This window comes from Neomonachus schauinslandi, chromosome 8 (genome assembly GCF_002201575.2).
Source record: "Neomonachus schauinslandi chromosome 8, ASM220157v2, whole genome shotgun sequence".
In the NCBI taxonomy this organism is placed as follows: domain Eukaryota; kingdom Metazoa; phylum Chordata; class Mammalia; order Carnivora; family Phocidae; genus Neomonachus; species Neomonachus schauinslandi.
Window position 1 is genome coordinate 113,174,199 of NC_058410.1, and position 27,003 is coordinate 113,201,201.

Genomic DNA, 27,003 nt, shown 5'->3' on the forward strand with positions numbered 1-27,003 from the left:
GGTGGCATTTAGGTTTTGTGCCTACTTCCTGGCCACAGGGGAGTCTACAAGAGAAAAGTAGCATATTCTGGCTGAGCTATTTTGAGGAAAACCTTAGTGTTTATTAGGGTCAGGGTACAGATAAATTAATATTGAACTATAGAGAATAGAGAATGAGATACTTCTTGTGAACCTGGGAATGCTCCAAGGAAAAGATAAGGCTTCAGCTGGGGAAAGGGGAAAGCAGAAAGAACACTGGATTTGCAATCAGAAAACGGGACTCCTCTCTTTGCTGCTTGCTTTACTAGCTGTGATAATTCAGGCAAGTCACTTTGCTTCTCTAAGTGTTAGTTACTTTATGTGTAAAAACTCATCCTATGTGACCTGCCAAAGACTTGTGAGGATGAACTGAGATTAAATGAGTGAATGGGGTTTCTAAACTGAAAAGCACTATGCAAACATCTTGCACTGTTACTAAGTCATTAAGGACCGGTAAGACTTTAACAAAAGGCATTGGGGGAGAAGGGCCTTTGGGCAGAGAATGAAGGGTGAAGTGGTTTTTGTATGAGGCGAGACAAAAGGAAACTGGGCTTTGAAGTCTAGGAAGATGAAAGCAGTCAAGGAATGCCTATGTTTTTAAGACCATTAAGGAAACAAAGCCCAGGACCCCAAGCTTGAAGGGTAAAACCAAGCTCTATAGTATTCTTTTTTTTTTTTTTTTTAAGATTTTATTTATTTATTTGACAGAGAGAGACACAGCGAGAGAGGGAACACAAGCAGGGGGAGTGGGAGAGGGAGAAGCAGGCTTCCCACGGAGCAGGGAGCCCGATCCGGGTTGGATCCCAGGACCCTGGGATCATGACCTGAGCTGAAAGCAGACGCTTAACGACTGAGCCACCCAGGCGCCCCCAAGCTCTGTAGTCTTAAAATTACTCAAGAGTGAGGCACCAAACTAGCACAAAACACCATAATGAATGACTTGCACATTTTGCTTCCTACATAGTCTTTTTGAAGGCAGGCAACCACCATATCTTACTCATCTTTGTTTCCAGGAGCCTGACACTTTCTGGTCAAGAGCACTGTGCTCCATTCTCAAGGAAAGAATGAGTGTCCAAAGGCTTGGGACCTTTTACCCGGGGTTGTACAGACTAAGCAGGTGCATAGCTTTGAAAAGCAGGTTCTTCTGTGCACACTGGGATGCCCTCCTGATGGCCTGATGTTATGAGAGCTCTCCAGATCCCAAGTAAGGTGTGTTTGTCCTTACTTTAAGGAAGAGTAAGATGGGACCAAGGGCTCTAGCCGATTTATTGCTACGATAATCAAAAATCAGGGAGATGGGGGATGACGACTATACTAGTGATACAATTTAATAGAACGGATGAGTGCGAGAATGCAAGCACACACAGATGAACAAATGAGTGCATGGCAAACTGGTTAAATCTGAGTAAGGTCTGTAATCTAGTCATTTGTATTGGTCTAGTTGGTTGTACTGTGCCAATGTCAATTTCCTGGTTTTGATATTGTAGTATAGTTACGTAAGATGGTGAGGGAAGCTGGGTGGGTGATGGGTACACCGCACTTCCTTGTATTAATTTTGCAGCTTTTTGTGAGTCTATAATTATTTCCAAATAAAGCAAACACACAAAGAAACCAGAAAACAACGGGCACCTTCCCCGAACCCAGCCTAGCCCTCCCAGAATCCGCGCCACAGCTCACACTTCTGCCCTCCATATGGCCTCCGCCGCTCAGGTAAAGCGGGGAGAGTGGGTGTGGCGGGACCGCGCACGCGCAGTCCTGAAATCCCCCGCCGCGGCGCTGGGAAGTCACGCTTGCGCAGTCTTGGCCCTTGGCCGCCGCGCCAGCCCTTCTACGCGGCGGGGGACTCGGCTACCTTGGCCCCTTCGCGCTGCCGTCTTTTCCGGCAGTTGGAGCGCTTCCTGTTGTCCTTACCCGCACCCGCCCCTCGGCCCCTGCCTCAGAGACCCTAACGCGTCCCTATCCTCTTTTCTGGTCGGCGGGGTGCTGCCGCTGGGGTTTCGCCTGTCCGCCCGTCGAGAGAGGTCGCTGGCCCGGCCGGCGTCTGCGGCTGTCCGCCGCCCCCAGCTCTTCCTCCCCCGGGGCTCTGGTGAGTGTCTTGCTGCCGCTGTCTTCGGTCCATCCCAGTCTCTCCCCCTCATGTCCGCCCGTCTCTTTTTGGGGTTCTCCCTTCCCGCCGGCGCCCTCTTACGAGCCCTGTCTTGACGGCCCCTCGGCCGCTCTCCTCAGCCTACTGACAGCCCCCGTCCTCCCGGTTTTCAGAGGCTCCGCTGTCGGTCCTCGCCACACTTCCCCAGTCTCAGGCTCCCCACCCCATTCTTTCTTTCTTTTTGTGCAGTTGGGGCGGGGAGCCGGGCTCTCTTCTCTTTTCCATGTTGCCAGCTTTGTCTGCTCGCCGCAGCCGCTTAAGTCTCCTCAGGGATCTCAGTCGTACTGGTTTCCATCTCTTTTCTTTTTTTCTGGGGTCTGAGAACCTAAGAGCTGTTGTGTGAGGCAGAGACGTGGAAAGCCCGTCTTGGGGTGTGGTTCCTTTGAGTCGGCCCCCTTCCCCATGGCTAGTCTTAGAGTACTGGGCTTCAAATAATCTTAAAATCACAGGAAAATTGAGTGACGATTTTTTTTTTTTTAAGAAAAGAGTGGAAAAGGAAAGTCGATAAGGACTTAGAGGAAGTCTGTCAGAAAGTGTGCAGAAACAGCTAGTAGGGAGATCAGATCTCCCAGTTTGCACTTTGAATTGACTAAAAGACACAAAGAGAAACTTGTTGGTTTTGAAATGTAGAGAGGAAAGTTGAAGTGAGGTAAACCTTGTGCTTCCTCTCCCTTTCAGCTCACCTTGGCTCCGAATTAGAATTAGCTAGGCAGTAGATGTCGTTTCCCTAAATATAAAACAAACACCACGATAACAGGCTCCACTCATAAGAGGACCAGAACTCTATCCTCCAACTTTGTATAGAAAACCACTTCACCTCCCAGCTCTGTCCCAATCATACATACATATTCTCAGTTCCTAGTAATGGTCAGGAAAGATGAGTGCTTTCTCAGTAAATCTTTTATAAGGTCCTTACTACGTGCATAGCATTGTGCATGAGATGGGAAAAGGATATTAAAAGTAGTGTAAGACAGGTGCTTGCTTTCCCATGGCTTACAGCTCAGGAGGAGAAATTAAGATATGTGATTTTTAAGGAATGATATCCGTGTTCATTTACCCAAATGAAAGATACTGGATTGTCAGTCACAAAGACATAAATAATTGGTGAGGGAAGGAGTATTCATAGAGATAACAGTACCATTGTAAAGTCAGTCAATCAAGGATAACCATCTAGGTTGAATAAAACAATGGTTTTCATTTAATCTACTTTTATGTTTGCAGTACCTTTGAAGATCACATTCTTTTGTTAAATTTTTAGAACTTTTTAAGATTTTCTTACCTACCTATTCCCTTATTCTGCAGAGATGGAGAATGAAATGAATAGGGAGGGGGCCTCCGGTGGCCTGTAGGTCAGGGCATGAAGGCTTGAATTATCAAAAGTGTGAGGAAAGCCCTGTGTTATAAAAAGTACTTGGTTGACCCGGTAAAACTCTAAATTGCTATAGGGCAATAGTAATTTTATCTTTTGATGAAAGGTTATTAGAATAGGCTAAGCCTTTTATGAGTGGAGGAAGGGAAGGAGGAGGAAGTTTTGAAGAAAGGTCAAAGGGAAGGATAGTGCAACCTTTGCCATTACATTAGAGACTATGTGAAGGTTGAAAATCATTCTGCTAGGAAATTTGTTGGTCTGTTACGTGAGCATCTTTGAGTACACTTAATATCCTGTTGATCTTTTTAAAAGCTTAGAAAGCCATGACAGTGACTTAAATGAGTAAAAACGTTCCACACCTCAGTATTTATATACTTATCAATGTAAATATAATTTTGTTCTTTAGTTGACAACTAAAAAATCATTAACTTGCTCAACTTACATTTATTAACCACCTATTATATGAAAGGCACCGTTTGTCTTAGGTTTAAATACTTGCATTTTTATGTTGAATAATTTCAGTTGTTAAAATGTAACCACATATATGTATATAAAAAAGGTCTCTAGAAGTGTTCAGACAAGGGAGGAGTACAAAGCACTCCCTTGCTTCAGACTTGTTTTTAAATCTGGTTTGAAAATTTCTTCACCAGACTTAGAGTGCATGTGGTTTTCATTGTGGGTGGAGGGGGTACAGGCTGACAAATAAGGAACCACACCCAAGCTTCATAAACCAGAGGTCTTTAAACAATTCTACTGATATCCTAAAAATATTTGGGTTTGCTTTGGTATCAGCAGAAACTTCCTCATAAAAAATAACATTGTAACAAATAACATAGGTAGAGCTGGGTTCACTTTCTTGAATTTGTTATTACTTACAATTTTGGCACTTCATGAATAAAAATGTTTGAGGTAGAGCCTTGATTTTGAATCTCTTTGCTCTGAAAGGATTATTCTTTACATGATTTTCCCCTGAATATCTTTTAATAAAATTGCTTAATGTTAAGCCTTTTGTCTTAGTAATAATAAGTGTTTGCTCGTTCCTTAATAGCCCTAATCTATGAGAAAATTTAAAAAGCTGCTAAGTATTAAGGGGAGAACCTTAAGGAAACTTTCATAAAGTGTACTATCTTTGAAAATAGCCCCTGGCCCCTCCTGATTTTTACTCAGCTTTATATTGGGATGAAAGGACAGACTTAGAGGCAGGTCATGTTGGAGGAAGGCATGATAAGGATAAAATATTGAGCATTATTGCCAATGCTGGAGCAAGTCTAGATTGGTGAATGGTCTGGCCAACTGTAACAGTATGGGCTGGCAAAAATATTTGGGGGAAAATGAGATTTAAATCTATGAAAAAAATGTTTTATAAGCTATTTAAACCTTGTTGGTATCAGTTTTCTCATATGTAAAACGAGGAAGTCAGGGTATTTTGTTTTTAAGATATCTTCCATCACCAAAATTATGATTCAGGTTTTTTCTTTGTAACATTGTTTTTATCAGTTTTTTGTTTTAACTTGTAAATCCAAATAACATATATTTATCAAATACTGTAAGACATGTCAGAGTACATATATACTTGTAGATGAGCATTTTAGTTACAGATTTTTTTTTAACTCTAGAAATGGTATAAATTTAAAAGTTATTGGTAATTTGGGGCATCTGGCTGGCTCAGTCAGTAGAGCATGCAGCTCTTGATCTTGGGTTTGTAAGTTCGAGCCCCACATTGGGTGGAGAGATTACTTAAAAATAAAATCTTTAAAAGTTATTGGTGGGGCGCCTTGGTGGCTCAGTTGGTTAAGCGACTGCCTTCGGCTCAGGTCATGATCCTGGAGTCCCTGGATCGAGTCCCGCATCGGGCTCCCTGCTCAGCGGGGAGTCTGCTTCTCCCTCTGACCCTCTCCCCTGTCATGTGCTCTCTCTCATTCTCTCTCTCTCAAATAAATAAATAAAATCTTAAAAATAAATAAATAAAAGTTATTGGTAATTTAATAGTAATAGTACATGCTCATTGAAGAAAATATATAAAATGTGGAAAAGCCCAAACAAGAGTAAAATGATCTATTGCATTCTTACTGCCTAGAGTTATGCCATTAGTAACATTTTGATACATATTTCAAATAATCTGTGCACATCTAGTAAACATAAATAAAATTGAAATCATGGTATATATTCTGTTTTGTAACCTTTTCCTGCGTAGATTGGAAACCTTTCCCCTGACATTAAATATTTGAACATATTTTAATTGTGCATTACTCAATTATAGGACTTTTTATAATTTAATCAGTTCTATTGTTATGTATTCAAGTTTTATCATTACAGTGCTACATTGAACCCCCTGTGTATGAATCCTTATGGGTCTTTGATTTCTTCAAGGTAGATTTTTGGATGACAAAAAATTTTACTGTGTCTGTATTATATATTCTTAATTTATGTTTATATTATGATCTTGTTCTCTTCCTTTTTAAAATTATAACATATGTATTAAAGATATATTCATGTCACTTTTAGGTACAGATAGATTTGCTTCTGACTGATGCATGTTATTTCTTTTTTTTTTTTTTAAAGATTTTATTTATTTATTTGACAGAGAGAGACAGCGAGAGGGGAACACAAGCAGGGGGAGGGGGAGAGGGAGAAGCAGGCTTCCCGCGGAGCAGGGAGCCTGATGCGGGGCTCCATCCCAAGACCCTGAGATCATGACCTGAGCCAAAGGCAGACGCTTAACGACTGAGCCACCCAGGCGCCCCACATGTTATTTCTTTATGTGCACCCACAGCATTTTATTTCCTTACTGAATTGGCTTCAACTTCCTATAACACAAATGATGGCATAATAAACATCTCCTGTAATGCACAAGTTTGTGCATTTCTTAAGAGCCTATGAGACAATTTCTTTAGGCCTAATACCTAGAGATGGTATTTCTGGGTCATAGGACATTAATATATACTTATTTTCATCAAGTATTCTGTTTGTCTGGCTTTTGTTGTATATTATATGTTTGTCCTCCAGAATACTTGTACCAATTTACTTTCCTACCAGTAGGTGAGGAGAGTGTATGATTGGTGGATTCTAACTCCAAAACTGATACCTCTTCTTTTTTTGTTTCTAGCAGCCATGGCAATGACAGGCTCAACGCCTTGCTCCTCCATGAGTAATCACACAAAGGAAAGGGTGACCATGACCAAAGTGACACTGGAGAATTTTTATAGCAACCTTATCGCTCAACATGAAGAACGAGAAATGAGGTAAAGAACTGTGTTTGAGAAAATTGTGTCATGGTTTTGGCATTCGTGTCTAGTATCATAAGACACATTCATAATATCGTTGAAAGGAGATAAGAATAGCAGCAGCAGTGTAATAGCCTATCCCATTACAATTGCTATTAACCCACTTATTTCTACTACTAGTCAATAGCACAGGGGCACCTGGCTGGCTTAGTTGGTAGAGCATGCGGCTCTTGATCTTGGGGTTGTGAGTTTGAGCCCCACGCTGGGTTTAGAGGTTACTTAAAAATGAACTCTTAGGAAAAAAAAAATAACATGGAATTCCATAGTAGTATAAAAAAATAAATTAGGCCAAATCCTTGGATTCATTGTTAAGGCAGTATGACGTAACAGAAAGAACAGCCCTTATGGAATCAGACCTGGGTTTAGAATCCTGCCTTTATTGTTTGGTAGCTATCTGAGGCCGGAGTAAGTTTCTTAGTCTTTTTGTGTATCAGTTCCCTATCTGGAAAATGGGGATAATACTTGCCTTGCAGGATTGCTGTGGGGATTATATATATAACGGATGTGAGTAACCACCATAGTGCTTCTCATATAGTAATCACTCAATCACTTGGCACTTGACCCGGTGTACACTGTTCATGTAGTAACTTGTAATTAAAATTTTATTACCCACATTTTATTATGAAAATATTCAGAAGTGCAGAAAAGTTGAAGGATTAATATGCTGAATACCCTTATATACATCATCTAGATTCTATAATTGTCATTCATTGTTGTGTTACATATTCATCCTTCTATCCATTCATTAAACCATCTTAATTTTTTGCTATGCTTCAAAGCGTGTTGGAGATTTCAGTGTTTTACTTCTGAATATGTCTCCTTGTATAACAAACAAGTTCAATATGTGTATATATATATATATACACATATATATACATGTGTATATATATACATATATATTTAAGAGAGTGTAAATTTTGCATATGGTAAAATGCACAGTCTTCCTCTAGGTGTGTTTCTTTCTTTCTTTCTTTTTTTTTTTTAAAGTAATCTCTGCACCCAGTGTGGGGTTCCAACCGAAATGCACAATCTGAAGGGTACCATTCAATGAGTTTTGACAAATGTATATACCTGTAGAACTTAAACTCTTATCAAGACATAGAACATTACCATTATCCCAGAAAGTTCTTTGATTCCTGGAGATGTTCCTTTAAACCCAGGCAACCACTGTTGTAATTTTGTTTCTATCATAGATTAGTCTTGCCTATTCCATACAAATGGAGCATGTAAACGGATTCATATAGTAAGTACTCATTTGAGTAAGGCATCTTTCACTCAGCCTGATGTTTTCAAAGCTCATACATGTTTCTGTTGTATCAATAGTTTGTTCCTTTATAGTGCTGAGTACCATTCTGTTTTCTGACTATACCTCTGTTTTTACATTCTTCTGTTGATGAACATCTGGGCTTTTTTCAGTTTTGGGCTGTTTTGAATATGTTTCTATGAACATTTGTGTACAGATCTTTTTGTGAACATTTGTTTTCAATTCCTGGGTAAATATTTAGGAGTGGAATTGCTGGATCATAAATATACATAAGTATAGGGCGCCTGGGTGGCTCAGATGGTTAAGCGTCTGCCTTCGGCTCGGGTCATGGTCCCGGAGTCCCTGGATCGAGTCCCGCATCGGGCTCCCTGCTCGGCGGGGAGTCTGCTTCTCCCTCTGCCTCTCTCTCTCTCATGAATAAATAAATAAAATCTTTAAAAAAAAAAAAAGAGTCTTAAAAAAAATATATATATATACATAAGTATATGTTTAGTTTCATAAGAAACTCCTAGCCCTTTTTCCAGAATATTATCAGCATTGTGTGAGAGTTCCAGTTGCTTTACATTTTTGCTAACAAAATGTCTGTTTGTATGTCAGCATTTTTTTTTTTTTTGAGATTTTATTTATCTGAGAGAGAGAATGAGAGAGCACGCGCGCGCGAGAGAGAACTGGGTGGGGGAGGAGAAGGGGGGGGGGGAGAGGGAGGGGAAAGAATCTCCAGCAGACTGCTGAGCACGGAGCCCAACACAGGGCTCGATCCCACAACCCTGAGGTCATGACCTGAGCTGAAATTAAGAGTCAGAGGCTTAACCGACTGAGCCACCCAGGTGCCCCTCCTGTTCATTTTCTTTATAGTGACTTTAGATGAGCAGAAGTTTTAAATTTAGGTGAAATCTAATTTGGCATTTTTTTTCTTTTGTAGTAAAACTTTGCTGCCCCCAAGTAAAAAAGATATTCTTCTATATCTTCTTTGGGAAGTTTTATAATTTAGTTTTTACATTTAGTTCTATGATCCATCTTGAATTAATAAGTGTATGAGATGGGGGTTGAGATTTATTTTTTTTTCCTTATGGATATCCAGTTGTTTTAGCACCCTTTGTTGCAAAGATTTCCTTTTCCCCATCAGATTCTTTGGCACTTTTGTCAAAAATGAAATACCCTGTAGTATGTGTGTATTTCTGGGTTTTCTTTTTTCTTTCTTTAAAGATTTTATTTTTAGGTAATCTCCACACCCACTGTGGGTCTTGAACCTACTACCCCTAGATCAAGAGTCACATGCTCTACTGACTGAACCAACCAGGTGCCCTGATTTCTGGGTTTTCTCTTCTGTTTCATTGATCTGTTTGTCCCTATGCCAGTATCACACTGGCTTCGTTACTGTAGTATTGTAAGTTTTGAAGTCCTCTAGTTAGTGTAAGTCTTCAGCTTCGTTGTTCTGCTTTGTTTTCCCCCAAGATTGTTTTGGCTGTTCTAGGTTCTTTGCATTTTTTTTTAAAGGTTTTATTTATTTATTTGACAGAGAGAGAGAGATAGCGAGAGCAGGAACAGAAGCAGGGGGAGTGGGAGAGGGAGAAGCAGGCCTCCCGCCGAGCAGGGAGCCCGATGTGGGACTTGATCCCAGGACCCTGGGATCGTGACCTGAGCCGAAGGCAGACGCTTAATGACTGAGCCACCTAGGCTCCCGGTTCTTTGCATTTTTATATAGATTTTAGAATCGGCTTGTCAATTTCTAGAGGAAAGCTTGATGGAATTATGATTATAATTGTATTGAATCTATAGATCAGTTTGGGGGAGAATTGACATCTTAACAGTATTGAATCTCTGATGCATGGACATACTGTATCTCTCCATTCTCTTAGGTCTTTAATTTTTTCCAGCAGTGTTTTATAGTGTTTAGTGTGGGGGTCTTACATGTTATTTTGTTCTTCTGTTACTAGTATTTTGGGTTTTTTTTTTTGATGCTGTTTTAAGTGGATATTTAAAAATTTTTTTTTCCAATTGTTTGCTTCTAGCATGTGGAAATATAACTGAATTTTGTATATTGACCTTATATCCTGAAACTTACTAATTTATTTATTCTACTAACTTTTTTGTAGATTCCTTAGGATTTTCTGTGTACACAATCATGTCATATTCAAATAGAGAGTTTTACTTCTTCTTTTCCAATCTATACACCTTTTTTTTCTTTTTCTTGCCTTATCGTATTGGCTGGGGTATCAGATACAATGTTGAATGTAACTGGTGAGAGTAGACATTTTCGTTTTCTTCCTGATTTAAGGGTGAAAGCACTCACTATTTCACTGTTGTGATGTTACCTGTAGGTTATTCAAGGATGCCTTTTGTAGGTTGGGGAAGTTTTCTTATGTTCCTAGTTGGCTGAGAGTTTTTTATTAGAGTGGGTGTTGAATTTTGTCAAATGATTTTTCTGCATCTTCTGCATCATTGTTTATTCTTTTAATATGATGAATTCAATGGACTGATTTTTTGCATGTTAAACTAACCTTGCATTCCTGGGGTAAAACCCTCTTGATCATAATATATTATTATTTTTGTATGTTGCTAGATTTGATATGCTAATATTTTGATAAGGGCTTTTGCAAGCACATTCTTCAGGAGGGTGTAAATCATGTTTAGACTTTAAATATGCAGATCTATATGTGGAATAGCAAAATATTTTATAGCTAGCTGCTGCTCTTTGAAATAGACAAATGCCTGCAGAGTGCCCTATGTTAGGATGATGGGGAATTCAAAGATAAATTTGCACAATATATCTCTAGGCATGCTGTTGGAAGTAGATAGTTCTTTTTAATACAACCACTGTATTGAAATCAGAGTTTCTGGTGTTGTAGTTTCAAAATAAATACTATGAATTCTGATTAAGTTCCTTGTTTTGTTTATTTACTTGAAGATTTATTTTTATTTTAGAGAGCACACACATGAACAGGGAGAGGGGCAGAGAGAGAGGGCAAGAATCAGACTGCTTAGTGTGGAGTCTGATGTGGGGCTTGATCTCAAGAACCTGAGATCGTGGGCGCCTGGGTGGCTCAGTTGGTTGAGCGACTGCCTTCGGCTCAGGTCATGATCCTGGAGTCCTGGGATCGAGTCCCGCATCGGGCTCCCTGCTTGGCGGGGAGTCTGCTTCTCCCTCTGACCCTCCCCCCTCTCATGCTCTATCTCATTCTCTCTCAAATAAATAAATAAATAAATTAATTAAAAAAAAAAAAAAAGAACCTGAGATCGTGACCTGAGTCGAAACCAAGGGTCAGACACTTAACCATCTGAGCCACCCAGGCACCCCAATTTATTTCTTTATTTTAAAAATATTTTATTTATTTATTTGAGAGAGAGAGCGAGCAACCATGCAAGCGAGTGGGAGGGAGAGGGAGAGAGAATCTGAAGCAGACTCTGCGCTGAGCACAGAGCCTGATGTGGGCTCAGTCCCATGACCGTGATATCATGACCTGAGCTGAAACCCAGAGTTGGATGCTCAACCGACTGAACCTTGTTTTGTTTAATAATAGTTGATTTTAATCCTACTGGCTCTGCCTTATGGTTCATTATTAATATATATCACATTCTCTAGGAATAGTATGACATACGGTTTTGTTTATGTTTTATTAATAAGTGTTACATTGTGGGGGCGCCTGGGTGGCTCCGTTGGTTAAGCATCTGATTTCAGCTCAGGTAATGATCTCAGTTATTAGACTGAGCCCTGTGTGGGGCTCTGTGATCAGCTGGGAGTCTGCTTGTCCCTCTCCCTCTGCCCCTCCCCCTGCTCATGTTCTCTCTGTCTTTGAAATAAATAAATAAAAATCTTTATTTTATTTTTTAAAAAGATTTTATTATTTATTTATTTGCCAAAGTGAGAGGGGGAGAGAGAGAGAGAGAGAGAGTGAGCACAAGCAGGGGGAGTGGCAGGCAGAGGGAAAAGCAGGCTCCCCGCTGAGCGGAGCCCAGTGAGGGACTCGATCCCAGGACCCTGGGACCATGACCTGAGCCGGAGGGAGACGCCTAACAGCTGAGCCACCCAGGTGTCCCAATAAATAAAATCTTAAAAAAAATAAGTGTTACATTGTGATTTACGCTAAAATTGAACCCAAAAATGAGTTGAAATCAGTGCTTTTTTGTTTTGGATTCTTAAGATGGAAACACCTTCCTAAAGCATTGGTGGTTTTGCTTTTCTTAAAGACCAAATTAATCAAAAGACAGGTGTTAGAAGAGAATGTTAAACATTTAAGAGGATTAGAATGTTTGTTTTTGGTAATTTTTGTTGTTATCAAATCATCATTATTTTTCATTAAAAAAAAAAAAGCAGTAGGGGTGCCTGGGCGGCTCAGTTGGTTAAGCATCTGCCTTTGGCTCAGATCATGAGCCCAGGTTCCTGGGATTGAGTCCCACATCAGGCTCTCTGCTCAGTGGGGAGCCTGCTGCTCCCTCTCCCTGCCACTGCCTATTTCTGCACATGCTCTCTTTGTAAAAAAAAATAAAATTAAATTAAAAAAAAAAAGAACTGTTAGATGTGGTGCCTGGGTGGCTCAGTTGATTTAAGTGTCTGACTCTTGATTTCAGCTCAGGTCTTGATCTCAGGGTTCTGAGTTTAAGCCCTGAATTGGGCTCCATGCTGGGTGTGGAGCCTATTTTAAAAAAAACAACAAAAAAAACCAAACCTGTCAGAAATGGATTTTCAGGGGCGCCTGGGTGGCTCAGTCCTTAAGCGTCTGCCTTTGGCTCAGGTCATGATCCCAGGGTCCTGGGATTGAGCTCCACATCAGGCTTCCTGCTTGGCGGGGAGCCTGTTTCTCCCTCTCCCTCTGCTGTTCCCCCTGCTTGTGCTCTCTCGCTCTCTCTGTCAAAAAAAAAAAAAAAAAAAAAAAAAAAATCTTAAAAAGAAAATGGATTTTCAGGCTTTTTCATGTTATGGGTGGAAATGTCATAGAACCTTGATAAATAAGCAGAGTTTAAATAATATGAGACAATGATAAAGAAACATTTTATTATGAGTATATAACTAGTATGTGATGAGTGGTTTGAAATAAGTATTGGGCTAGTAAATTTTGAGATCAGGTTGTAATAACTTTTCAATGTAAATACCTTGTCTGGATGCCTTTAAAATCTCTAGTATTTCTTCCACACATATGTACCTTTTGCATTGTTCTATTTATGGTAGAAATGCACTAGGTTATATCTGAAACAAAGTACTTAACAACAGGGGAGATGAAACCAAAGCCTAGAAGTAGAAGAAGGAATAAAAATCATTTAGGAATGGTTTCCTGTATGAAAGTAGAATATGAGAACATTAGGTGGGTTTAGAAACATTACAGCAAGTTCTACTGATTGATTTAAAAACAGTTAAACCCCTTGAGTCTGGTTCTGTTTGATGGTCTCCTGTTAATGCTAGTGGTAGACTATAAACTGAACCCACTCAAGAGTGCAAGTTCATCTTCTTTATTTAATCTTTGTTTTGCCTCTGATGGTATGGTTATTTAGGAATAGCAGTTCTCCTATTCTCTCTCTTACGTGATCCTAGGTACCCAGTAAATATTGATGATTGCCTAGTTATTCATACAAAAAATAATTTATAGCAGCCTGAAATCAAAACCAAGGAAGCCGACATTTTTTTTTAATAAAGATTTTATTTATTTATTTGACAGAGAGAGATACAGCGAGAGAGGGAACACAAGCAGGGGGAGTGGGAGAGGGAGAAGCAGGCTTCCCGCGGAGCAGGGAGCCCGATGCGGGGCTCGATCCCAGGACCCTGGGATCATGACCTGAGCCGAAGGCAGTCGCTTAACGACTGAGCCACCCAGGCTCCCCCGACGTTTTTTCTTATAAAATATTCTGTGTTGGTTTTGTTCTTCATGAATACTATTTTGGTGGATTAATTAAAGCCACAAAAATCCAATTTAATAGGAAGTAATGGTATGCTTCCCTCCCCTCCTGCCCCCAAATCAAATCAGAACTTTCCTACATTTTACCCTTTGAGAACCAGCACTGTCTGCTACTCCTTTTAGGTATTCTTACTCAGGTTTTCCTGTGGCTGTGTTTGGTCTGATCTGGTACTGAGTTGTAATATGTGATTATTATTAGTGAGCAAGTGTCAGTTTTACTTAAGTCCCAGAGATGAGTAAGTCTTGACCTTTGAATGTTATTCACTGACTAGATGTATCAGTCAAACCAAAGTAATTTGTTGAGATTTTTTTTTTAAGAGAGTAGTGGGGAGGAGCAGAAGAAGAGGGACAAGCAGACTCAGCTCCAAGCACGGAGCTGACCCAGGGCATGATCTCACGACCTTGAGATCATGACCTGAGCCAAAACCAAGAGTCGGACACTTGACCTATGGTACCACCCACGCACCCCCATTTGTTGAGATTTTTAAAAAATCTGTGTAAAACTCTTTTTAGGGTATTTGAGATTTTTCTCAGTTTTGATCATGGAAATAACAGCTAGTGCTTATTTCTATACTGTTTTTCCTGGTTTTAAATGTCTCATCAACAGAAATAAGAAATATTGTCTAGTCAGCTCTCGTAGAATGGACTAGCCCTTTTCTCCCATCCCTGAAACCTCTGAATCAAGTTGTGCTGTGAGATGAACGTAAATTATGGTTAGCAAAGGGAGCTAATTACACATAGTCATGAATGTGTCTTGCACATTGTTACAAACTCTGATTTTCTTTTTCCCCCCATTTGGCAACATGCATTTTATAAAGTTGCTGTGTACAAAGCACTATTCTTAGTGGAGAAGGAGGATTCAGATATGGGCCCTGCCTTCCAAAGATCTTACTGTCTTCTATGAGAAGTGGGCTCACATGCAAATAAATAGAATAGAGCGCATGGAAGGCCTTGATGGGGTGAGGTTGGGTGTGGCCTCTACGTGTGAAAGTGGCCAGTCTCTCTCCCAGAGTACTGCTCTGGAACATTGGAGTTGAGTGGAAGAATGGCTTCACCAAAGGCTGGAGTGTTAGCCAAACTGGTCTTTGATCAGAGACATACCAGTGGAGGGGCCTGCTTTTCTTTTTCATTATGAACACTTTTTTTGTTTTTTAAAAGATTTTATTTATTTATTTGGCAGAGAGAGACACAGCGAGAGAGGGAACACAAGGACGGGGAGTGGGAGAGGGAGAAGCAGGCTTCCCGCTGAGCAGGGAGCCCGATGCGGGGCTCGATCCCAGGACCCTGGGACCATGACCTCAGCCAAAGGCAGACACTTAACGACTAAGCCACCCAGGTGCCCCCATTATGAACACTTTTAAACACACACACAGGAAGACTAATACAGTGAACTCCCATATATTCATCCCTCAGATTCAGTAATTATCAAGATTTTGTTAAATTTGTTCCATTTTATTTTTTCTTGCTGTTGTGTTTTAAAGCAAATTTCAAACATCTGTCTTTTCAATCCTATGTAGTTCAGTGTACATCTCTAAAAATATGGCCATTTGCTTGTATAACTGCAGTGCCACCATGAATCTAACAAAGCAGTAATTTCTTAGTGTCATCTCACAGAGGATGTCACTTGTAAGCCTCATTTTGGGCTGTGCTTGCCATTTTGGGTGTCTTTAAGGTCTTCTTTGGCTTGGACCCAATAAATCATTACTGTGGATAATTCTGCATGATAGGTTTTTTCTGGATACTTTTTTCTAATGAAAGAATCTGATTGTGTTCAAGGAGTTGATTCTGATTACTTTCGGGTAGGTACAGAAACCAATTTAATTACACTTGCAGTCAAGCTATGGAAAACTTCTTAGTTTGAATTGAGATTTAAAATATAGTCAGAAGCAGCCATCTCTGGGACACATTGGGCACATTGTTCTAGCCCAGTCTGGTGTGGTCATCCAAAAAAATAGAGTCGGAAAGTATGATGGTGTTTGCTATTTAAGGCATAAAAAGAGCTGACCATAGTTGAGTTATAGTTCTTGCCATGATGTTATCTTTGATTCTTTTTACTCTTCTGTGCTTCAACTAATTAACATACATTCCTGAAAGTACCAACAGTACAGCCTTATCCCTCCAATACACATGCAAACAAAGATGCATATCACAAAATATTCTGGGAACCCAGAGAAGTAGGCAGACTGGAAGCCATGTAGGTGCTTTTTTTTTCCCCCATCAGGGTCAGAGTAGATCTTTTCACTTTCTGAGAGCTTAGACACAACTTGTTATATATCATCTGATTCTGTGGATTTGTAATATGATTTCTAACATGATATTAATTTTAACTAATTACTATTATTGCAATAATTATTTATTGACCAAAATAAAACCCATTATCTTTTCGTGGTCCTTTTTCTTGTGTTTCCTGTCATGTTTAGCGGCATCATTATCCTCCCACACAAGAAAGTCTAAGATTTTTCCTTTGATTCCTATGACGAATTAGTCATCTTCGTAGGACCTCTGTTCACTTCATTGTAGGTTTCCAGCCCTAGTTTCAGATCTGGACTCCATATCATCTGAATCATTAGGAGAGCTTTTAGTTTGCCTCAGTCTTTGTCAATTACTTTCCCTGCCAGTCCCTCAGCTCCTTACTGCTGACTGTCATTTTAAAATAGAAACCTCATCACATCACTCCTTTACGCACAAGCCCCTGTAGCTCTTAGTGGTCTACAGACTAAGAGCCAGCCCTTTTAGTGTGACATTTGAAGTGCTACACGCCTCCCCACATTAGCCTACAAGCTGTTGCTTCATATACTCCCTCCTTTTTTTTTGGTTAAGATTTATTTATTTATTTGAGAGAGAGAGAGTGACAGTTCGCAGAAGGGAGAGGCAGAGGGAGAGGGAGAGCAACAGCCTGGCAGCCTGACTTGGGGTTTGATCCCATGACCCTGAGATCACAACCCCAGCTGAAAACCGAGAGTCAGGCACTCAAGCGACTGTAGCACCCAGGTGCCCTGTATTCCTACTTTTCATTCTTCCCTGTCCTGCTCACATTGCCTGTTATCTGAAATGCTGATAAGGGATAGAGATCCCAGCCAATGTGCTTTCACTTATTATGCTGAATAAATGCAGGTTGTGTGGAATTGGTTACAAGGAAGTTTTTCTTGTTTCTTTTAGTTTTATCAAATCTGTATGAGACTGTAGAGCCAAAATATTCTTGGATGCAGTTTTTAAGGTGTAATACTCCAGGGATTTAGAGTCTTAAGTTTTAATAGTGGTGACAGTCACCTGTTTTGATCATTCCTGCCTCTCCCCTTGAATCTCTAAATTCTGCCTTTACTCTTGTTTATCTAAACTCTTTGCTTGTGGCAGGGAGGAGGAGGAAGATGTAAAAATAAAGGAAGTAGATTTCAGTCAGGGAGAGAGAGAAACCCTGATAGAAGAGGTTATCAAACACCAGCTGTTTGTGGTTTGTTAAGGAGGAAATACTTTAAAAAAGAGAGAGAACTTTTCATTTTGAAATAGGATTCTTTGTTGCAGTAACATCTTATACAGTTTTTTTCAAAATGGAGAACAAAGGGTGGGAATCTTTTCACTTATCTTTGTAACTGTAATTTGTTTTATTTTTTATAAAGATCTGTTTTTGAGAGAGAGCATGTGCATGAACAAGTGGTGGGGAGGGGGAGGGGGGCACATGGAGGGGGAGAGAGAGAATCCTTAAGCAGACTCCACACTGAGCGCAGAGCCCGAGCTCCATCTCACAATCCTGAGATCATGACTTGAGCTGAAACCAAGAGTCAGTCACCCAACTGACTGCACCACCCAGGCGCCCCTGTAATTTATTGTTTTAATGAGGCATTTTGAGATTTACCTTTTTTTTTTAAAAATGCTTCTTCATACACATTTTTTTTTTAAGATTTATTTATTTGAGAGCGAGAATGAGAGAGAGAGCGAGCATGAGCGGGGGAGGGTCAGAGGGAGAAGCAGACTCCTTGCTGAGCAAGGAGCCCGATGCGGGACTCGATCCTGATGCGGGACTCGATCCCGGGACTCCAGGATCATGACCTGAGCCAAAGGCAGTCGCCTAACCAACTGAGCCACCCAGGCGCCCCGAGATTTACCTTTTTTACCATTAAAAAATACTGTGTTTATATAGACTTATCAGAAAGGTATTCAATTGTTATTTCAAATATCTTTGTTTATTTTTAGACAAAAGAAGTTAGAAAAAGTGATGGAAGAAGAAGGCCTAAAAGATGAAGAGGTAATTCGTATTGGGAAATTTTTCCTTGAACCCAGCATGGCAAATCTTGTTCAGCAAGTTGTTAGCCTTGATATATAGGGTATTTGGCTTAGTAACAGAGAAACTTAGGAGGGCTGGTGTACTTCTGGATTTAGGTATTCATGCAAAGGGAAATATTCACTACTAAGTACCAGGGAGAGGAAGATTTGTCTCGGCACGGTTGTAATAAATTAACTAGATTTAGAATTCCAAGAAAAGAAAGATGAGATCACATTAAAATAAAAAAAGCGCAAATTACAGCATGCTTATGGAAATCACAGAAAAGCCTCTATAGAAGTGGAGCAAAGTTCTGAAATCATTATCAAGGCAAAACATCTCTTCAGATCAGTCCTTTCCCCAATGCCTACAGATGTGGTAGGAGAAAATATAGTTAAGAAACTGTGCAAGGAACTGAAATGACAGTGGAAATGCCTTCAAAAATAGGAATGAATCATAGAATCCAGGAAAATGGTGAAAAATACTGAAAACTTGTAGGAAATATAGAGTATAAAATGAATTCCGATGTGTAAAAAAAGACCAAACCCAGAGGGAAATTAAAAAACAAAAAACACCCTTTTATTTTATATACAGAAGTTTAAAGGAAAACATTGTTTATTCTTCCTTCATTAGAAAAGTTAGAATAGTTGATTGCCAAAGTAGGTTGGTCAGAGTCCTCAGAGGAGGCACTCATCTGTTCAGTATGGTTTGGTTATTGTGTCCAAAGGCTGGGGAGGAGAGATGTGATCTCTTAAGGGTTCAGAAGGTTATGCTTAGTCTGGCGTGGTCCTTCTTTCCAGTCACAACTAAGACTGCTGTGAAGGTGCAGTTTCAGCTCCTCCCTTTCCCACCTCTCTCTCCCACTTTAAACATTAGAAGCGACTGAGGAGATCAGCGCATGCTCGGAAGGAAACGGAGTTTCTTCGTTTGAAGAGAACAAGACTTGGATTGGAAGATTTTGAGTCCTTAAAAGTAATAGGCAGAGGAGCATTCGGTGAGGTAAAAAACCACAGCTACTTACCAGATATAAAAACACCACAGAACTTTGAAGCTGCTGACATACCATGAGCTCATGATTGTTGATAGAACTGAAATATGGGGTAGGTGGGTCAGGCATGCCAGCCCCACCTTGTAACTGCTCTTTCTGGCCTTTATTTCCCTCTCCACTGTCCCAGATCTCTGATTGTTCTTCTCTTTTGCCAGAGATGATGTTGATGCTCTAAGTATTGATCTAGAAGGAGAGTTAAAAGGTATAAGGAAATCAGTATTATTTACTGAGTGCTTCTCTCCTACAATCATGACAATAACTCATTTTATGGATGATGAAATTAAGACTCAGAGGGGATATATAATGTTCCATTGTCACACAGCCAGTGAGCAGCAGTACCAGAAGTTGGGCCCAGGAGTTCCTGATTTTTTTTTAAGTTGTTAATCACCCGGTGCTCATCACAAATGCACTCCTTAATCCCCATCATCTATTTCACCCATCCCCCCATCCACCTCCCCTTGGTAACCATCTGATTGTTCTGTATAGTTAAGAATCTGTTTCTTGGTTTGTCTCTTTTTTTCCCCTTTGCCCATTTGTTTTGTTTCTTAAAGGAGTTCCTGAACTTAAAGCTCTTGCTTTTCCCAGCATCACACCACCTCTCCGGGAGCAAACTAACAGCACATTTCCACCATTTATTTCTTCCCGCCCGATTGCTGTTGCGCTAAATGATGGCCCCAGGAGACAGAATTTATAGAAATGGGTTATACAGGGAGTGGTAGAGAGTCGGAAGTATTTGCAGGTTTGTCCCACCTGGTCTTGTGGATGCATCCTGCTTGGTCACAAGGGCAGTCTGTTGGGGAGGGTTTGAATGAGCCCGTGCAAGGTCATCTTCATTAATGGAAAACACCGGAAGTGAACGACTTACTGATGCAATAGTTTCATTAACTTTATATAAACGGAGCAGCATATTATTAAAAACCCATAGCTAGGGGAAATGTGAGTACGTACTTAGAGGCACACAGGTGAAAGATTAAATTGATTCCTCAGTGTTGAGAATCCCTGTTGGCTCGTGGAGAAAGGGAAAGGTACGGTACCACCTCTAAAAGGGCTTTCTGTTTAGTGAGGAAGGGATGTGGGACGCAGTCAGGAAAAACATGAAAAAAAGTGCAGGGAGAATAAAGCATATGTATCTGGGGGTGGGGTGGGGTGGGGGGAGGATGTGCAGGGACTTGCCAAGAAGTTTGTCTTTGGATTTGCAGACCATTAGTTTTCTTTTCATCATAAAATTATCTGTTCTTTCTAAAAACACTGGAAGATAAAAAAGAGAAAGGAAAACTGCATAAAACCCCATTTCCCTAATTATACATTTTAGGTTTTTTTTCCTTCTAGACATTTTTCCTATGCATGAGCTTTTGCTACAGTTGTTTTAAACATTGTTGTCATGGCTTCCTTATGGTTTCTGAGCTGGCTGGATGCCATGTGCCTCTGGTGTAATAGTCCTTAAGCTCGAAAGTGAGGGTTCAACTAGGGAGCCAAAGCTGTTCAGATGTGGAGATGTTTGAGAATGTTCCCAGGGCTGACTTCACGGTGTACAATAAATATATCCATTTTGGAACATTAAAAAGCACTTTTTTCTGCTTTGTTATTGCTGATTGCTTATATTAATATTATAATACTTTTTCATTTTAAATTATTTCCTAAAACACATGAAAGCTCTAGCTTGACATTGAGAACTTTTGACTTGGCATTTCTTTTATAACTCTTAGGTGCGGCTTGTTCAGAAGAAAGATACAGGGCATGTGTATGCAATGAAAATACTCCGTAAAGCAGATATGCTTGAAAAAGAGCAGGTAAACCACAATTGTAGCAGTGATTTTAGTCAGCTTATAAATTCTTTGTCACATAAAACTGTTCTTTTTATTTGAAATGTATTTTCTTATTACAGTTTTCTTTAGCACTGTCATGTATGAATATATAGTTGATAGTACTTTTTTTTCCCCAACAAAGAAGCAGTTACATATATTTTAAAAAGGACAAATAATGCCTTACGTTGTGTGGTCTTTTAAAAGTTGAAAACCTATTAGAAGCATCTGCTGTTTGTGTCTCCCAGTTGATCACAAGCTGCGCTTGTCACGAGGAGCCTGTTTTTGAGGTCACACTTGCTGTGGTAGCATGTTCCTACTGAATGCTGAGAGAAATGGTATATATATACCTTGGAACTGAGACTTATGAACTAGAACTTGGAATTTGCAATCTAAAATGTGTCTTAATATGCTTCATTCTGTACATTCAAACCAAAGTTGGGTCTTCTGAGTAGCTCGTTATTACCCAGGAGAGACCAGTCTTCTTTCTGAATGAATTTGAAAAAATCTAATGCAAACGGCAGAGCAGTGCAAATTCTCTTTTAAGGATTCAGAACACTTTCTAAAACCTAAACCTACTTTGCATATAGATTTATAAGATGCAGAAGTACTTTATGCAAAATAAAATTTTAAGTATTGGGCAGTATATTAAAAACAAGAATGCTGCCTTTCTCTAAATCTAATTTCATTCAGCAGTTTGCTTAAGAACAGTAGTGGATGATGCCTGCATATGCCTGTAAAGAATCAGGGCAAAGAGAGACCCTGTGGCAAGGAGAGCTCTGGGTATAGAGCGCAAGAGCAGGGATGGAGACCGGCCTGCACCTAGTCCCTTCTGCCTCTTGAGAGGAGACATAATCATTGAGGCTTCTCTGCCCTTCTTTTAAGTGCCAGTCACAATTTGGAGTTTTTATTTTCTCTTCAGTTTTCATGTGCTACCCATAAGCTTAACTTGCAGGAATTTCGGTTGAGAGTATCAAATACCCTGGCAGTGAACCTTCAGACACCATAGCTTATGCTAATACCAACTTCACTCAACGCTCAACAGCCCTATTTATGTATTATCTAAAAATTAGTGTGTGGTATGGGTGTAGGCCCTGAAGGAGTTTCAGTTAGTCTTGAAAAGGGAAATGTAAAACTGTATTGATTAGTCAGTATATTTTGTATTTCATAAGTAAGTTTTATTTTTACAAGACCTATTTCCTGTAGTTTTAACCAGGCTTAAAACGTTTCTTTATCAAATAATTAATGTTCAGATTCACATTGTAAAAAGAAGTGTACATCATGATTTTCCCTTATTGCTCCTTCATAGCATGTGCCAGTTGCCCAGCATGGTCACAGAGGACGATCGGAACATAGAGTGTAAAAATTTTTTGAATATTGTACCTTTTTCAAAATCATTTTCTAAAATTCTCCTACATGAGAGTAGAGGGACTTTCTGTGAGAATTAGGATTTTAAACAATGAATTAACTGAATTGTTAGCTCACCTTGCTGCTGCTGGACTCTGCTCCCTGGGTTTGATCTCACTGTTGTCCAGTTATAGTTTCTGGCCACACACACTGCCTGGGTCAGCCATCTCGAAGCGTAGTTTGTGCTAGGGTGTGCGAGGAGGTGGACCAGGACAAATCCATCACATTTGGGTAGGGCTGACAAAGTTCAGATTCAGAGCCTTATTTTTTGTAGGTAGAGGTGCCTTATCCATAGGAAAAATTTTTTGTTTCCTCTTACTAAACTGAACAGGAATTAAAGCTACTCACTGAGAGTTCAGGTTGCTATTCTGATCCATAGGGTGGAGATTTTGCTCTTCAGAAAATACATTTTAAAGGATAAGAGACCAGCATTTAGCTAGTTTTTTCAAGTGTCTCTTACATTGCAAAGTAATGTAATCTCTAGTTGTGATGCCAGGATCGTATTAGGATGGGACAAAAGACAGACTTTTATCTCTGCTTTTCTAGTGCTCAGGAGAGCAGCTAGCATGTAACTCCCCACCCCATTAAATATTTATGAAACAGGGAAGGGAGCCTCTGATGAGAGTTGCACCTCTGGTTCTTCCCTCCCTGACCCTCTATTTACCTAACTCCACCCCGAGCTGCTGTGTCAGCCCTAGAAGAGAAGGGCAGGTGTGCACAGGTGGCCTATAGCTTTCCCCTTGACACACAGAGAATGTGGCAGTCCCCATTCTGTCCTCCAGGGTCGCTGACAAGTCGTAGTAGTAGTGCCTCCCCATTTCTTTGGCTCCGTGCGGCAAGTAAAGGCCTCCCCTGCAGCCAGGAGAGCAGAGGCAGGTGGAGGTTGACCTGTATGGGCTTCGTGTCTGCTAATGCCCGGGGCCTAGCCTCAGCTGCAGTTGAGCAGGTGGCATTACTGTTTCCCAAAAGCTTTGCTTCTGTATGAAAACTGAGGAAAAGCATCTGCCCTTACTCAGCTTCTTCATGATTTCCTTACCACCCTTCTCTTCCATTTTCCCACCCTTGTATCCTAAGTAGAGATGTACAAAACGAAGTTTTCTGCAACATTGAAGCTATTTAAAAAGTTCCCAAACAATTTAGTAGAGCCTTGAAACTGCAATCTGTAAACTCGAGTGCCCTGAGGCCCGTGGGAAGAAGGAGGCAGGTTACGTGTAAGACAGGAGAGGGTTGGGAGCTGCGTTCAATGGGAAGAGCGAGTGCCTGACTTTGCCGAAGACATTCCAATAAAACAGGCAAGCATATAGGACATCGTAGCAAACAACACTAGCAACCAGGGGCCGAGTTTGCCAAGGAAGTGCCAGTTTGTGAGCTTTGATACATCTTCACCTCTGAATATAGAGTAGAACTCAAGCCCCGCGTATGTTAAGAACAAAACCTCTATTCAAGATTTGGACTGGGTCTTAATAAACATAGTCCTGATAGGACCCAGCTTTGCATCTTGTGACACTTACGTAACGGGGGGGAGGTAGGATTTGATAACATGCAGCAGTGTTTTGATTACTATTACACATTTGAGGTAGATAAGGTAAATTTGATAATAAAACATTATTTTAATGAAGTAATTCTTCCAGTTCTCCCAAACCTTTGGCAACTTGGTCTCCTTAGCTAGATAGTTTATAAGAGCAGAAAACTGGAAATACCAGAAATTTGAATGCGTAACTTTTCTTAGGTGTTCTTATATTTCAATTCAGTAAGAACTGAGCACGTACTCTGTGCACAGCAGTGAACTGAGTACTGTGGAATAGTATTCTAGAACTGTCAGCCAGGGCACTGTCCTTGGAGATACCATCGCAGACCCGAGGCAGGACTTGTTTAGAAAGTCTCATCTCGGGGATTTACTTTGGTTGTAAAAGGTTATTGGAACAAAAAGCGGTGCCAAAGAATGGTAGTTTTGATTAATCGGAGGTTCAATTTATAGCACTGCGAAAGTTGCCGTTTGCATTACAGCCGTTCATTGTTAGTTTTTTAAGCCTTTCATCACTCAGGTGTTCATGACTGAATACCTTCAAGTCAAATGCTGTCCGTTTTGATTTCATACGTTTGCCTGAGCAGAAATTAGATCTTTTGCATCATCACAATTTAATGCTCAAATAGTATTTAAATTGTTTAAACAAATATACAGTCGAATAAAGTGGAGCAAGGCTTGTCATTAATCAAATGCGTATACCTCCAGGTTGGCCACATTCGTGCGGAGCGTGACATTCTAGTGGAGGCAGACAGTTTGTGGGTTGTGAAAATGTTCTATAGTTTTCAGGATAAGCTAAACCTCTACCTAATCATGGAGTTCCTGCCTGGAGGTAATTACTTGATGATGAAAGGTCATTTTTCCTTTTTGTTCTGTGGCTTCTCTCTCACGTCAATTAACCCTCCTTTCTACTTCTAATCGTGCTCACAAAGTTGCTTTCTATATCTTTTTTAGGTCTATAAAGGAGGTCAGTAACCTGTCTTGTGCTGGGGTGCCTCTCTACAATTCTTAGTGCCATAAAAGTAACCTTCTCGTTCATTCTCATGATTTCAGATGGACATTTCTTTCTTTTCTTTTTCTTTTTCAATATATAGGAATAAAATAGGGACTCTGCCTGCTCTCCTGTCAATGGGAATCATGTATAATCAGTTACCCAAGTGACCAAATTGAAGCTATTACATTCTTTGCTTCAACTTTTTTGTTTCTTTTTCTGTAACTTATATTAATAAGGAGTGAATTTCTCATTACCTATATTAGTAGCCAGAAACAGTTTCTCATTTCTGAGATTTCAAGTTTTACATAACTCAGCATGTGTATCTCCTAAGACTGCTCCAAAGTAAACCCATAACAGAACATACCATCTGTTCTGGGAAACACAGTCTGTTTGCCAGTGAGCTGATGAGCTGTGAGCAAACTCTGGTGGGGGAAAAAAAAAGAAAACTTTTTCTCTTTTTGGTTCTATAGCAAAGCAAATACAACTGTGGCATAATATTTTGATCCTGTGATAACCTTTATTTAGATCTAGGGTCATCAATTTTTAATGAACAATTGATGAAAGTTAGGAAAGAGTCTGTGTGGTAGAATGAGGAGAGACTTTTGAACATTTAGATGCCAGTTCCTTAAATAGGAATAAGAACCAGCTCAGTCCCCAGCCCCTTGACACGTGTCTCCTCAAGCCTTACATGCGCCATCTTCCATAGCTCCTCATGTCTCCTGGACCCTGCCCTTTACACTCGGTGGAGCTGGCCTGCAGAGCCATAGACCATCTGCCTTGAGCTCTCTGATCATCTGGGCAGACTCACACAGGTGAGGCCACTCTCCTGGGCCACAGCGCTAAGGCCACACACCTACCCTAGAGCTGGCCTGAGTGCACCACCCGCAAGTCTCTGGTGTGCCTCCAGATTGAATATGTAGCTGCCAAGAGTGATGAGGGAATCCTGTTGTTCAAGCCTTGGGTCAAAAAAGAGAGCATTTTAATAAATGGTTTGATTTTTGCCTGAGCATAAAATATCCCCTTTTTTCCAAGAATACAAAAAATTCCCCCAAAGTTATAAATGAAATTAAAAAAGCAGCATGATGCTCTATTAAAACAGGTTTCTTTCTCTTTTCCCTGTTTTCTGACCATAAATGGCTTTATATGGAATCTAAACTGAATCTTTCCTGTTTCTCTTAGCTTTAAACTACTTAACACATTTTTTCTTTGCTTTGCTTTTGTCTAACCATCGAGTTAGGATCAGAATTTTTTTTTTTTCCCGCCATTTTATGTTGCTGGTATTGAGCAGAAATAATTAAATTTTGACTTTGCGGAAAACTAGGGTGTTTACCTTTTAACTGCTAGAATACTGATACTGTGTCGTACAAGTTGCATAAAGTATATTTAACTGCCTGTAATAAAACACTGGAGAAAAAACTCCACTGACCTTGGGAGGTGTTCACTCTGCACTTTGGGGAGGCAGCCATTACATATCCCAGTAGATAGCATTTTCAGTTCCTTTTTAGCTTTTGTTGACTTACACTCTGCTACCTAAATCCCACTTTTTTATTTGTTTACGTGCAAGTGTTTTGTAAGTAGAGACTGGAGAACTTGTTTTCAGCCTCCTCATACATGTAGTTTTTGTTTGGCATTTTGGCCTCTGTCTGTAACAGTGGCAGTATAACCTGTGTGGAAATGCCATTTGGTTCTAGGTATAGAGAAGTTGGCAGGCAAAGTGAAAAGTAAAGTAATTTTTTCCCCTAGTCCAAAAAATTACCCTAAGCAAATTGTGTGTGTGTGAGAGAGAGAGAGAGACAGACAGACAGAAATTTCCTTTTTCTCTCCAAAGTACAGTGGAAATCACTGCTCAGTGATCAGCATCAGATTAGGTTAAAAGCATTTTGCTCTCCGGGGCTGTGAATTTTACCTTTAAGTGTTAGAGACTACTTCCCATTTTCACCCATATTGGCAGTGTGGGGTCAGTTTCTGGAACACAAAGTGGCCTGTTTAGCACTGCCTTA

The 27,003-nt window shown here is 40.2% G+C and overlaps 1 protein-coding gene across 3 annotated transcripts in view; it reads left to right on the top strand.

Moving 5' to 3' along the window:
* The first annotated feature begins 1,829 nt into the window (after window positions 1-1,829).
* Window positions 1,830-27,003, top strand: part of STK38 (serine/threonine kinase 38) — a 40,662-nt gene continuing 15,488 nt past the window's right edge. The window contains exons 1-6 of one of the 3 annotated variants that reach the window (XM_021684688.1): window positions 1,830-2,104; window positions 6,640-6,775; window positions 18,161-18,212; window positions 19,104-19,226; window positions 20,982-21,065; window positions 24,718-24,841. In XM_021684688.1, coding sequence (XP_021540363.1) covers window positions 6,645-6,775; window positions 18,161-18,212; window positions 19,104-19,226; window positions 20,982-21,065; window positions 24,718-24,841 — 514 coding nt within the window. In that variant the 5' untranslated portion in view covers window positions 1,830-2,104; window positions 6,640-6,644. The remainder of the gene's footprint in view (window positions 2,105-6,639; window positions 6,776-18,160; window positions 18,213-19,103; window positions 19,227-20,981; window positions 21,066-24,717; window positions 24,842-27,003) is intronic. The other 2 variants (XM_044917465.1, XM_021684687.1) reach the window with 2 other exon arrangements.